Raw genomic sequence first — 14,600 nt, 5'->3', positions numbered from 1 at the left:
AAAAGGTGGCCTTTGTTTCAGTCTGGGAATGGTTCTTTGTAATTCTAAGTTGTTAATGAGGTTTTGTGTTGTTTTTTTCCCCTTGTGATAGCAAACACCTGTTATTAGAAAGGTGTTATCTGTGTGTGTGTGAAATGACAGGTGGCAAAGTTCTAACCTCAGAGGGATGGAGTTTTAGCTGATTGTTGGTCGGTCTCTTTAGAGACTGTGTTAGACATGCTATCAGACTAATTCTTTGAATTAGTTGATACAGTAACCATGTAACAAAGAGTTGAAATTTTTAAGTTAGTTTTCATAGCACCTTCTGATGTTCATTTTATATTAAAGAACAAGACATACTTTCTGTTTCTAGCTTCCTCCTCATTTTATCTTGTGGTTGCACAGTATGGTGTTGGTAATGCTTCTTGGAGGGTAGAATTATTTAGAATCGTAGGGATTTCTGGAATTCTTCTAGTCCAGCCCCTTGCTGGAAGTGGTTTGCAGAGTTAGGTAAAATTGTTAAGGGCCTTGCCCTGTAAAATATTGTCTCCAGTCCAACAGGGTTGCCTCTGGGCCCTGTAAAGAGGGTTATCTTTAATCTTATCTCTGTTATCTCTAACCCTTTTATTAGCTGAAGACATCAGTTAGCCTCCTAAACAAATGCAGTGCTCTGTCTTCCATGGCATCTGTTCTAGGTGTCCAGCCACCTCAGTCACCACGTGCTGGTCTTGCTGCAGTGTGTCAGTGTCTTTCTTGTACTTGGGCAGGGCCCCACACACAGTGACTGAACTAACAGCCCACCCAATTTGTTACCTAACCTGTGTTCCACTCAGCCAGTCCTTATCCCTCCAGTTTGGCTGCAGGGGTGCTATGGCAGACCATGCTGTTGGCATGGCTAAAGTCAAGGTTGCTCACAAGAGCTCTTGCCATGCTCTTTGGAGAGACACCATTTTTGTCAGCAGAAGTCAATTGGGTGCTTCAGCATGATTTACCTGTGGTGCATCTCTGCTAGTTGTTCAAGATCACATCCTTTTTTTTCATGAGACTTGAAATGACTTCCAGGAAACTTGTTCTATAATAATCCTGGACTTTGCAGTGAAGATTACTGACCTATAGTTCCTAGTACCTTCTTTGCTCCTTGTGAAAGTGGGTATGGCATTTGTCTTTTTCCAGTCATGGGACCATGTTCAATCAAAATGCCTTCTGAAAGTATTGTATTTTTGCTTCTACAGCTAGATGTGTATGAGGTGCCTGAAAACACACACACACAGAGCCATTTTGTAGGGAGATACTAGTCAGGGAAAGTCCAGAACATTTCAGGAGTCTGCACCCCTAAAGCTGGACTGAGTTGGACTCTAGAGTTACGTGATCAACACCTTTGAATGAGTGAGTCATCTTAGTCACAGATGAGGTGTATCCACCTGGATACTATTGAACTTGCTGTGTGAGTGGCACCCACTGCCACAGCACCTGCTCATTTACTCAGACCAAAAGTTCAAAAGCTCATTAAGATCCATTTTTGGTTTGGTTAATTTTTTTTTTCTTTTTTTGAGGGGGTCTCCATCAATTAACAGACAGTTATAGAACAGTGGTTTTAACCAGAGCATTGTAGCTGTGTAGTTGCAAATCTGTATTATGCACATAACTATAATGTTACATATTTCATGAGATGAGTAAGCTAAAAAGTAGTAATACCATCTGCTTTTCAATGTGATCAAAGCTGAAGGTAATATGTTGTGATATTTTGCTGCTGCACTCAAATCCTGCCTGAATTGAAGGTAGAGTTCTTCCTGGCACAATGGAATAACTGCTTTGTGCTGGATTGTGTTAGGTCCAGTTTTGCATTGGTCTGCAGTTTCTCTGAGAAATGGGAAATTTCAGACTATGGTAAACTGATGTTTGCAGGTTTCTTGGTTTCTTTGTTTTTAGTGCTGTGTATTCTAAAAATATTTATTGTAATATCACTGAAAAAGAAGTCAGTCCTACTAAAAAACCTGCAAATTATTTCAAACATATATGATCAATCCTCTTGTGTGTCTAGCTAAGTTTTTAATTCAGCTATAGTTTAAGTTATCTGGTAACCTGTTTTATATATTCATTGGGTTATATGAAAATACATAATTTTTAAAAGTTTGGACATATTGCAGTTTATGTCTATTGATTGCATTTTGTGAGGGGGTAAGGGGCAGTACCTGAATTTATTATGTATGTTTTCTTGAAATTTAACAGCTTCAGTCTTTTTGAAGTTTCTTTTCATCTGAAAGCCTTATATTTAGTGATTAGTCCTAAATTTATTCTACTTAAAGATTGTGTTTAATGTTAATTAATTTGATGGTTTTATTTTTAATTCTACCTCTTTGGTAAAAGCAGTCAACTGGGTTAGCCATGCTAAGCCTGTTAATAGATTGTATTCTGAACTTTTCACCTAACTGAAAGTGTGTTTTTATTTTTTTTATAGTGGTGGAATGTAGCTACTGGAGAATCCTTACAAACCTTCTACACAAATGGAACAAACCTCAAGTCAATACATGTGTCCCCTAATTTCAAAGTATATGTGACTGTTGATAATCTTGGCATTCTTTATGTACTACAGAAGTTCTGATTAGTGGTCTGAACACTGCAAAGATAACTAATTTTTTAAGCTGGAGAGAAAATTTTGCTTTGCCTGACAGTCATTAAGCTGTGAATTATATTTAATTGTTGTATTCATGTATATTTATGTGCTTTTATGCATGTTTTTTCAAATGAACTTGCATTTAATCTTGTTTTTAATAAGAATTATTATGATCCTTAAATCTTGATTTGCATCTTAAGTATGTTGCTTCCAGTTGTGTAAGGAAATTATATTAAGATTTATTCAAATTAGTTGAAATTAATATTAATAGCAGTGAAGAAAGAATAAGCGCATAATACTTTGAAATTATATTTTATGCTGAAGTTGATGGCTAAATGCTCTCCAGCCATGAACACAATTGTGCAAGATGCAAAAAACCCATTTTTTTGGTGCAATGCAAGGATTTTCATTTAGTACAGAATGGGAAGAAGCAGGGGCATTGTTCATTTGCAAAGTGGAACCAGCCATGTTGGTGCTTGATGTTCAAACCAAATTGAGATGATGTTCAGTTTACAGCAGCTGTGCCTCCCACTTGCAGTGAGAGCCTTCAACCTGTGGAGATAAAGCCCATTGTAACATGGATGAGCTGTTCCTATTAAAGGGAACACCCGAGTCTTTTTTTCTCATGGCAAAATCTGAAATTCAATATTGTAATTGAAGTGGAAGAGACTGTGCCACATTTCCAGTCAAAGGATGAGTAAAGCTAACCAGGTAAAATGAGAATGGGAATGGCTTAAAAGTTATGTATTGAAAATTATAAGAAGGTGTGAATTTTAGATTTTTTTTTCCTTTTGGTAATAATATTCAGTTTATACTATGGAGACACTTTACTGTTGTCAGCTTTGTTTACATGGGATTCTATGCCCAGTTGATCTCTTGCCTGGTAATATGTGATTTTATGTTTTTTTAAATGTTCTTTTGTAATTTTTACAGTTTATTTATAGATTCAATATAAGGTAGAAATATCAGTGTTTTGTACTAATTGTACTTGAAAAATACTTTCTGAATAATTGGGTAGCAATGTTTTATTTGGTACCTAGTAAGCCTTTTTCTATTCAATTGCCTCTCAACTGCTTGAGCAGCTGCACAAGCATTAATATGATTTTCATATTTTTGTAGCTGGCAGTAGAACACTGTCTAACAACTTGATTGTAAAAAGTACAGTAGCAAGTATCTCAACTGGTACAGAATAATGAAATTTTTACTTTTAGTATTTTTTTGTGTGCATTTCATAAAATTTAATAGGCATTCTTAGTATTTCCCTGGTTTTGACAATCACCAGTTTTTCCTCTTTTCCAACTTGAAATTCTACTCTTTCTAAGGTGCTGTTCAATACGGGTCAGTATAATCAAAGTACTGCTGGCAGAAATGTAAAGAGAAGAAATTCAATAGAAAAGACCATGATGTTTTGTATTTCAAGTATGTACAGTACTTAATAAAGATGATCCAGGCAATATTGGCCAAAGTTGTAAATGAATTTGAATTCCTGAGTCAGTTTTTTCATACCTGGGAGGGAGGGGGATTGCTGCATCTTCTATTTTTTCTTTTTTCAGTCTAACAATAGTGCTGCTTTACAAGTGCTTTGAGAGGTGAGCAAGAGTATTAAATATGGATGTAGAAGAAAAAGGAAACAGAGGGAAAACAAAGTCTTGGAATATGTCTGCAATGTTCAGGACAGTATTGCTTCTGGTGTCCAGTTTGTAGAGAGCCCATCAGTACTCCCTGAGTAGCTGAGGATCCAAGGAGCAGGAAGCTTCTCTTAGCCAGTGTCCCTCTATCCCACAGACTGTGCTCTCCTTACTGCTTAGGACCCTGTCAGGCTGAACTTAGAGACCCAACCAGCGTAAAAGGTACAGGGAAAATATTTCCCATGAGGAACCAGGGCAGAAAGTTCTCTTCTCTGAGAACACTAATGAAATTCTCATGATAAGAAAAAAAACGTGATCATCACAGTTTAATGCAGAAAGCAAATGGTGCATGAGCAGACTTCAGAGACAATTGCAATTTTAAAGTGACTAGGAAGCAAAAAGGAAAGAAACTTGAAGAAATGTGAGATAAATATGACATTCTTGGATGTTCTGGAAGAATGACAGCACAGAATTGCTTGTGCTGGAATTGAGGAAGCTGTTCTTCGCAGAAGGTGATGTTGGGATGGTTATATTCACATATGTAGAAGTCTGGAGCTGGCTGTAAGTATTTGAAACTGAGGTGGAAGAGGAATAGTGATGAAAATGTCTGAAGAGCCAAAGAATAGATCTGATTTACAGGAAAAGTATGTAAAAATTCAAGTGAAAAATCATTGAAATAGGAGCCAGCAAAGCAACTATTGTATTTGCGGGGTGCCCTGAGGAAGGAAGGAAGGAATGAATCTGACTCCATGTTCTCAGAAGGCTAACTTATTATTTTAAGATACTCTATTATATAAAGAGTACTATATTAATTAACTAAAGAATACAGAAAGGATACTTACAGAAGGCTAACAAGATAATAAAGAAAACTCGTGACTCTTTCCAGAGCCCCAGCACAGCCTGGCCCCAGTTGGCAAGAGTCAATACAACCCACAGCAGAAACCAATGAAACAACCACCTGTTGGTAAACAATCTCCAAACTCATTCCAAAGGAGCAAAACACAGGAAAATGAGATAATTATTGTTTTCCTTTTTCTCTGAGGCTTCTCAGCTTCCCAGGAGACAAATCCCAGGCAAAGGGATTTTTCCAGAAAATGTGAATGCCACAAGCAACTTCTTCAATTTAAAATATTTAAGAAGACAGTTTACTGTAATAAAAAAAAAATAAGTCTTGCTGTATGATCAGATTTGGCTGTTCTATTCAATGTTACATGTAATGTAAAGGAAACAAAAGAGAATATGGCTAAAAGCAATTTTTATGTTGATTGAATATTAGTGCTCCCATTATCTTTTTTTAATGTCAGATCAAAATGAATCAGTCTATGTTCAAATTTAACTAATGAGCATTGCTATTTTTATCTACTTCTATAAATGAAATTATAATACGCTTTTGTGAAAACCATTTGTATACTTCCTATTAACCATGCCTATCGTTTCTGTAGAAGTTTTGAGTCTCTTCACTTTGTCAATTAAACCTACAGCTCCTTCACATATCACTTTTCTCTCTTTCCTTGGGAATTGTACCCATGTGAGATTCAGCTGCTCTAGAGGATGCTTTGTATTGCCTTAAAGTGTACCATTCCTCCACTACAGTGTTCTCCTTCCCCTCTCTTGTTCTTATCTTACACAGTTGTTTGAAACAGAATTGTGCACTGAGTGCCTGAGGGTTTTTCAAGTAGACCTTTTGTAGTGCTGGAAGGGGATGGGTAGAACTGGAACTGGTAACTTGTTGCCAGTAGAGGAGTATCCCCCACCCCAAAATTATTTTGCCTCCTTTTGAAAATTGCACAGTTAAACTTCCCATTACAGAATGCTGTGCAAATCGCTGCTTTGCGGGGGTTTTTACAACTTTTAAATTCAGTGAAGTCTCTATATGGGGTCCAGTTCCCCGGGTTTTATCTAGCCACAACAGAATCTGTCCTTATCACTGCTCTCCCAAAGTGTTTTGAGTGTTTTGCCGAAGCTGATGCCCTTGCAGGTTTCTGGGGAAAGCCAGGCTGAGACTCTGAGTGGTTTCCTCTGCCCTCCTGGAACAGGACATCACAGGGAGGCTGCTTGCCCTCATCTTCAGGAAGGTGCTAAATCCAGAATGGCAGCAGAGCACAGAGAATTCAGGTATGGTTTTGCAATTTGCTAGTAGAGCACAGCCTTCTTTTGAGCTCTTTGGTTGCCCTTTCTCCTTTATAGCAAGTTCAGGTTCCATGGCAATGCCCAGGAGTGGAAAAATCAGCCTTGGGGCTATATTTGCCTCTAGTAGGACACTTGAGCTCTCAGGTGTATTTGTCCACCTTGTGCTTTCCTCCTTCTTGTGTCTACTATGGAGGCTTAAATTTATTTGTGTTCATAGGTAGTGATAGTGATGCCCAAGAGCTCTGAGGACTTGGGGCACCTAATTTCTGTTGTGATTCCAAGAAAAGCAGAAGCCAAATGACCTTTACTGTTTGGAGGACAGGGAGAGTGCCACATACTCTGAATACTTCCAGTATGAAGTGTCTTATTTTTCTTTTTCTGTGCTCAATTTCACTTTGTTCTTTCAAGCTAGGAATGGGGCACAGCTACTGGCTCTGCTAATGTGCAGTAAGATGTTAAGCTGAGGCTCGTCTGTGGCTGGAACTCTGCAATAGATTGACAGTAAATTGATTGTGTTTTTCAGCCCTTCCAAAGCTTCTGTGGGGTGTGCTGGTATCCATGTCTATGATGGCATTGATATGAGCTTTTTTTTTTTTTTTGAGAGGTGGGGGCCAGTGGGTTTGGAGCAGAGATGCTGGCTTTTCTTGGGTTTTAAGAGCCTTTTCTTCCAAATTAATTCACTAGCTTTCTTCTAGGAGGGTTTTTTATGAGAAACCTTGCAACCAGATTTAATAGAGGCCTAGGCTGAGACTGTTAGGGTACATCCTAAAGGAGTACAAAGGAGTCAGATTTTCAGGCTGCACGTGTCATTGACAGCTTCATCGCTTCCTATATCGTCTCCTACAGTTGCACTTGAGGGATATAGCACAACTGAGTGATAATTGGACTAGAACTATTTAAGTTGCCTCTGTGTGTTTGTTCAGGAGGATGAGAAAGCTAAAGTATCTTGTAAGGGTTTCAATAGGCAGTTTCTCTCTTGGGACCTGACTGTTTACAGAACAAATTAGCTTCCTGTGCTTGTTTCCATTTAACAAACCATATGTTGCACATAGGAGAAGTGCTCTGAGAATGGTTAGATTCATGTTCTTCAGGCTAGAGAGGATTCTCTTTCTGCACTCAAGAGGCATCCTGTGAGTACTACTTTGAATGCTGCAATTAGATTCCATGTCTTTATCTGGTATTTTTAATCTCTTACTGTATTAGCTTCCTTCAATTTACTTGTGTCTCTGAATTATTTTTAGCTTTGTTCATGTTCCTCTAATAATGTATTCAAAACTCAGATGAGTTTTGAAAATCATGATGTTTAACTCAAAATGAAGGAAAGACAAATTTACACATTCAAACTCATCAGAAGTAAACATGATGCTCCTTAGGTAAAGCATGTGTTATTTCTAATTCATAAATGCATATGAAGTATGCTTGATATCTAAAATACCTTTTATTTTACTTTTCTAAAGCATTAGACTCTTCTAATTCTTCTCTGCAACTGTACAGAAAATATAATTTCCATATCACTTTTCTATAGTACTTTCTAGCACATGGCAACAGTGTTTTATTTCTAAAAATCATATTATTTGCCTGCCATATCCTCCAAAGATAGTAATAACTGTTCATATTCCTCTTCCTCATTAGTGTCAATATTTGGGTTGATAAGCCTTTGTAGCCTGCTGGTTCAAACTCTTACTTCAGTGCTAAGAAATCTTAGTCTTGACACATTTTGAGAGCAAGTTTTCCTGTCCCGGAGTAACAATAAAAACATGTCTTTTTGTGTTTCCCAGTTATAACCACTTAAATTCCTCCTTTAATTTAATATTGTGATCAGTACTGGCTGTTGTTTATAAGCCCCTCGGCAGAAGTAGTGTAGGGGAAGAAAGATTAAAGAAAGCCTGAAAAATATACTTCTGGTTTAATAGCCCTGAATTAATACCTGAGAGGAAAAGCATATTTTTAATTTGAGACTTGGAAATGCTTAGAGTCTTTTTAGTTGAGAAGAGATGAATGAACAGACATAAGCATAGGGCTGTGGAAATTTGTCTCAATGCAGATCAAACATTTTGATCCAAAGACTCCAGCCTGAAGCCAATAATCATGTCTTGATGGTTGAGCATGCTGCATCTACACAGTAAGATCCTTAAGGAAGCTGGTAGCTCCTGATTTTTTCAGTGTGTTTGCAGGATTTCTTAAAAGGTGCTGTGAATTTTATTTAAATTCAGCACAGGATAGCAGGTTTATATTTCCAGCTGAGATCTTGGAGAGAATGTGTGGTCTTACCAATATGTGCCTTAAATTTCAGAACTAGGAAATAGGAAGAGAAACAGTTTCAAAGAGTTTGAGAAGAAGAAATGTTGCCCAAATTTTACCTCTATTTGAGTATATGTTTAACAAGAGCATGAAAAAAGGTCACCTGAATGTGCCTGAGTTTTCAAAATATTTACAAATATGTTTTAATGTCTTGCAGATGCTGCACTCTCAATTTATCAAACAAAGAGTTATAGTTCTTCTACTTCAAAAATTTTAGAGCAGATACTAGTTAAAAAAAAAATTTACAGGATCAAGGATTCAGCTATTAAGTTGTTGTTTTGAGTCAGCAGCTGGTTTTTTATAGTCTGGAGCACTGGGTTTGAGGGAGATCTTACAGGTACACATTCATTCAAAGAAATGGTTGAGGGGGCAAGTTGAACTTGTGGAAGAATTGTTTTTCACTGTGAAATTGTATCAGTGAATACCTGCCTGAGATAGGTACAATTCAACTGAACTTCATGTCACCTGGAATTTTCTTCACAGCATATCTTGATCATTTAAATTTGGTTAAAAATATATTAAACACAGTAGGTGACAATAACTGGTAAGTCTACCAGTTTCACTGTTTAATCTCCCTTTCCCAGAAATATCTTTGTTGAAAGGGTTAAACTTTTGTTAGCTCTAGAAAAGAAGTCTATTCCTTGAGCTATGGTCTACTTTTCCTCTTAAGCTTCTCCTAGGTATGAGCTCTTTACACATTGCAGCTTCTCAAGCTCCTGTTCTACTCCTTACATCTCATTTTTAGTCCTTAATTATGTCAACCTTCTTCCAAATGAAGGGTTCCACTGTCCAGGGTCCTAGTTCTGGTAGTGTTAGGGGAAGACTTGCTGCAGCAAAGTTGGACTTCACTGTTCTGTTTTTTTTATCACAAAGTGACTCTGTGGAATGGAACATTTTCTCAGTTTGTGTTCTGGATCTCTCTGGTTTCTTCAGCATGTAATAGCAAAAAAAAGAGTGATCTTTAGCAAGCTGTTACATTTATGTGTTATATATCTAAAGCTTTTTTTTGCTAAAATACAAATTTAGGAAATTAAGATCATATTCTCTGAAAATTATGATCTTTTTCTATAGTTATTTTTATTTTGCATACAAATTACATCTCCTCTTCAAAAATTAAGCCACAGTGCTTCCAGCTCATGCAATTTGTCCATCCATTTTGCTTTACTTATTTTGCTCTTTATTTGAGTTCTATGATGGGTTAGACATTACTTGAGGATTGTTATGTATCTGCCAATGTGTTTCTTTTGTTTCTCACTTGGAAAATGAGAATTTGATCACAGTGAATACTTTGAGCAGTTAGCAGCAAATACAAGAGGCCTTAACTTTGTGAGAAAGAGTATATCATACTTTGGATGTCTCAGTTGGAATTAATACCTATGATAGGAAGCAAGGGGCTTGGAACTTGAGTGTTTTCTGTTTAGAATGTGTTTTTAACTACATTTGAGTTCTAACAAAATGTTTTTTCTATTGAAACTGAGTTTTTTTCCTTTTTTTTTTTTTTTTTCTTGATGGACTGTTCATTGCTGCTGAGATTCCTTGAAGGGAAAAAGAGGAATGTTCATAAATGCAGTCAGAATGTCAAAGTGAGAACAGCTGTGTTAGGTATTGTAACCTAAGGACTTGGTTCAAGGGGAGGACTGCAAAAATTCTTCCTCAAAGGAAGTGAAGGCAAGACTTGAGCCACCACTGTCAGAGATCAGTGGCACAGATAATCCAGCAGCAGTGGCACACTCCAGGTGTAGCTGTAGTGGTGGTGTTTCTGTGGTGACTGGCAGAAGCAGCGCTTTTTTAGCGGTGAAGCACTTTTCACTTACCATTTGAAATACAAGGTTTGCTCTTGCAGATTCCTGGACTTTTATTTTGCATTCTCCAAGCTGATTTTAGAGGCTGTGTAGAACAGGATGTTCAAATAATTCTGGCATTTCTTTAAGGACTGAGTAGGGTTTGAAAACTGGGTACCTTAATCCATCCTTCCCCTTTCAGAGTTGTTTTTTTCCCGACAAATTCTTGTTACACTAAACAAATGAAGCCATATAGCAAACATTTCAGTAATCAGGCCAACATGAAGTACTCATAAATTATCACCAAGCAGCTCTAAATCTGTCATAAACTCTTACTGACTGGCTCACAGAAATGTTTATGTAATTGAGAGGAACTATAGAAAGGAAGCTAAGTCTCCTTTTACAAGTTAAATCAACTACAGCGAGATGAAAAACACCCACACATTTGGCTTTGGACCAGCAGAGATGTTCTTCAAAAGCAAACCTTTATGAAATCTTTATTATGAAACCAATGTCGATGTGTAAAAAATTAAGTTTTCCAGGTGTCATTGATTGCACTCTGCTTGCATATTCCTTGTACAACAGGGTATCACCTTGATCAGGGAGTTACAGATTTGGAATCATTCCAGCAAATAAATTTTGACATGATTGGGAGCACAGATGTAATGCAGGATATGTAAAAGCTGGAAAGCTTTGAAAGGGGGCCAAGAAGTCACAGTTCTACAGATGTATAAAATGTCACCACACCACCAAACCTGCTGCCCAAGATGTTATCTTACACGACATCCCTTTCAAAAAGGTGTAGAAGCCGAAGTGCAACACAAACAAATATATTAAGAGATGATGTTTATAATATTTCAGAGTGCAAATTATGAAGTATAAGAGCAGCTGATAAGGGTTTTTAAAGCAAGGAGTGGAATACCAATAAGAAAAGCAAATGAGGGATTAATATTAAACCTATCTAATTAACAAAAAGAAGCTTATTCCATTGATCACAGTGACACAGTTTTGAAATATGATGTTGGAAATATGGCATTGGAAATTGATAATCTTAACAGAACAGGTAGACAGGATGCATTTGTTCAAACTAAAGAATTGTGAATCACCAAGTCTGAAGGAAAAATTAGCATTTGTCTGCAACAGATAAGATGAAGAGTCCTTTGAATCACACCAGGTAAAATTAATAATGCTTTAAAAAATGTGAAATTCTAAAAGGTTGTTAATTGTTGCAGTTCTGGTATTTTTAAAGAGGTGACCAAGGCAACTACTAACCTGAAGTCAGCCCTGAGGAAAACAGTGGAATGACAGATTTGAGATTATATGGAAAAGTAAAGTCTACTCTGAGCCCCACAGGATTTTTCTAGGCATTACTGACTGCTGTGGTTTTTTGAGAGACTGATTTTGGCAAATGTTACTGACAGATTTCTAATTGTTTTGCTTATGGTTCTTATTTTTGTTCTTAAGGTGTCATTGTCAATACATGAACTTTGGATTACTTAAAGGAATTTGATTTATTATCACACCATATTTTGATCTAAAACAAACTTGTAAAATCATATACAACAAAGTAATTAGCTCTTAATTCCTACATCTCTATGCAAAATTGAATGTAAACAAACATCTCAGATAAACATTCTGTTTCTGCTTAAATGCTTCCAGATGTTCTGTATGTTTCAAATGTTATGGGTTATTATAAAGCTGGGATCTTTCTTTCCTTTCTTTACATGTCTCACCTAAAAATAGGGAACTTCAGAGACTCTCTGATAATGTTCCTTGCCTCAGGTCTGCAAAAGTCTGCTCTAGAGAAAGGACTGTAATGGAACACTAGGATTCAGAGTTGTTGTTGGTCATCTGCAGATCAGGAAGAATTTAATTCTTGTGCTGTGCAATCTGATCTTTAAATCTTTTCACCTTCCTGTGAGATTGGCTTTAGGATGTGCCGTATTGAACACAGATGATCTGTACTTTCAGGTGCAATAGATACTCATATTTTTGTTTCCTTTCAGATTGCATCATGCCAGGGCTAGACTTCTGGCTGGGAAAGAGATATCCCCAGAGTATTGGGCAGGAATTGGCAGGAATATTTCCCCCCATCTTTTTGTCTATGGAGCAGGCTGTATGTATCAGGAGCTGCAATTACTTAGGTACATCTCTCTAAAGGGCTTTCTTGCCACATCAGGGGCTGGGGATAATGTTGGCACTGTAGTAGCCTCTTTTCCCTAGTAGTTTAACAATCAGTTGAATTTTCCAGGTTGTTGAGGTACTTAGCTTAGTTAACTCTCCAAGTATCATGTAAGTATAACTGAGAAATGGCTGTGACAGAGAGATGGCCATGGTGACAGCGTAATGGCTGTGACTGTGTAATGGCTGTGACAGAGATGGCCATGGTGAATGATCTAATATCTTTTTATACTAACTTCCACTCATGCACAGCATTCCCAGACACTTGTATGTTTCAGTAGATTCACTCAATTCCAATGCAGAATTGTTCACTTAATCCATCACTGATACTTTTATAGACTTACATACTGTCTGGGGGGTAAATTGAAGAAAAGAGTATGAGTCTTTGCAACATTAACTGAAGAAAGAAATAGTGCTAGGCCTCAACTACATACATTAGGATATTTTTGCTTAGGACATGCCCAAGCCTGACATTCTGTAGCCTCACAATTATCACTGTCCAATAATCACAAGTAGAAGAATGCAGACTGCACTGCATCTAATGTGGTTTTTAAATTAGTGTGGTCTATTTCTTTTTTTCCTCATGGTGTCACTATAGGATAAAGTTAATGCTCACTGGGTATTCTCAGTACTGGAACATATTTCCATTTCCTTTGTCTTACTGGCTTTCTGATTTTCTAATATATGTTTAGAAAATATGATAACAAATATACTGCCTTCAAATTAGAACACATTCTCTCAGGCACTGGCCTATCCTTAACACTGAGCATGAAGTTTTGTTTTTCTTTTCCTTTTTTTTTCCTGCTAAGGATTTAATATTAGAATTAATTTAGCTTTATATAAGGATGTGGAGAAGTTGAGCAGTTCTAGTGACTTGAAAGTAGGAAATGCCATGTTTAAAAATACAAAAGGCATATATCTTACAATCAAGGGAGCTTATGAAGTTGTGACTGTGACTGACTTCTTCATCACACATAGAAACTGTATGAATCACAGAACGGGTGAGGTTGGTAGGGACCACAGTGGGCCCAAGCTCCCTGCTCAGGCAGGGTCATCCTAGAGCATGTGACACAGGACTGCATCCAGGCATTTCTTGAATATTTACAGCAAGCTTCATCTTTCCTTATGTTGTTGTAATGTGTTTTGAATTCAGCTTTAATGATTGCTAGAAAAAGCAGTTTTCCTATCCAAGCTCAGTGGTAAGAGAAGACAGGAGAGAGAGAAAGAGAGAGAATTTGGTTTCATTTACATACTGATGGCATGGATGGCATTTTTGTCTGCCTAGTTGTCACCCCTTCACCCAGACTCACATTCTTCAACATATCTAGGTACCTGACTTCCACAGAAGGAAGAAAGTTGTGGCACTCTATAAAGGTTAAGTAGGATTGAAGAGAAATTTGCTTGTGGTCTTTACAAGAGCAGGAGCCAGCTGGAGATGCTGTTCCCTATTCATGCATTTGGAGCACAGCCTTCCTGAGAGGCAAGGACCATAGGCCATTTCTCTGCTTTCCCTCTTCTGCCTCGTCAGCAGGACAGTGGTGTTTGGGCTGGTTGCACTCAGGCTTGTAATGAGGATGAGTGTGGCTGTCTGGTCAGTAGGAACGAAATCATCCACCAGTTCCACAAAATCTACATGCAGTGCTTCACATGTGGCCAGCCTTTGTCTGGCTCAGGTTATCAAGTGTGAAAGTTAACTAGAACCAGCACATGGTTAACAGAATCACTGTGACAGGACAGCAGTAAAGTCAGTTTGCTGATTTAGCAAAGAAGTTGTTTCACCTAAAGAAGAGCACTGCACAATTGCAGATCTTTTTAGCAGAAGCCTAAGAATTATCCCATGTGCTTTCCAGTGGGCTAAAATCCTGCCAGGATTTCCAGCCAGTTAAGAGACCTTTTTTCTCCTACTCTCTTCAGATGGTCTTTTAACAAGAGATAACAAATATCTCTCTTCTTAGGTAAGTGCCCACATCTCAATACTGTCTCTAA

General features: G+C 37.5%; 1 protein-coding gene across 1 annotated transcript in view; it reads left to right on the top strand.

The window, feature by feature from the left end:
* The window catches only part of APAF1 (apoptotic peptidase activating factor 1), a 31,792-nt gene extending 27,744 nt beyond the window's left edge, over positions 1-4,048 (top strand). The window contains exon 27 of the mRNA XM_058023161.1: positions 2,438-4,048. Coding sequence (XP_057879144.1) covers positions 2,438-2,581 — 144 coding nt within the window. The 3' untranslated portion in view covers positions 2,582-4,048. The remainder of the gene's footprint in view (positions 1-2,437) is intronic.
* Positions 4,049-14,600: the final 10,552 nt, after the last annotated feature.

The sequence above is a fragment of the Melospiza georgiana genome, chromosome 4, assembly GCF_028018845.1.
Source record: "Melospiza georgiana isolate bMelGeo1 chromosome 4, bMelGeo1.pri, whole genome shotgun sequence".
Taxonomy (NCBI): domain Eukaryota; kingdom Metazoa; phylum Chordata; class Aves; order Passeriformes; family Passerellidae; genus Melospiza; species Melospiza georgiana.
Note: the sequence above shows the minus strand (reverse complement) of the source record. Positions and strands in the feature narration are given on the sequence as shown.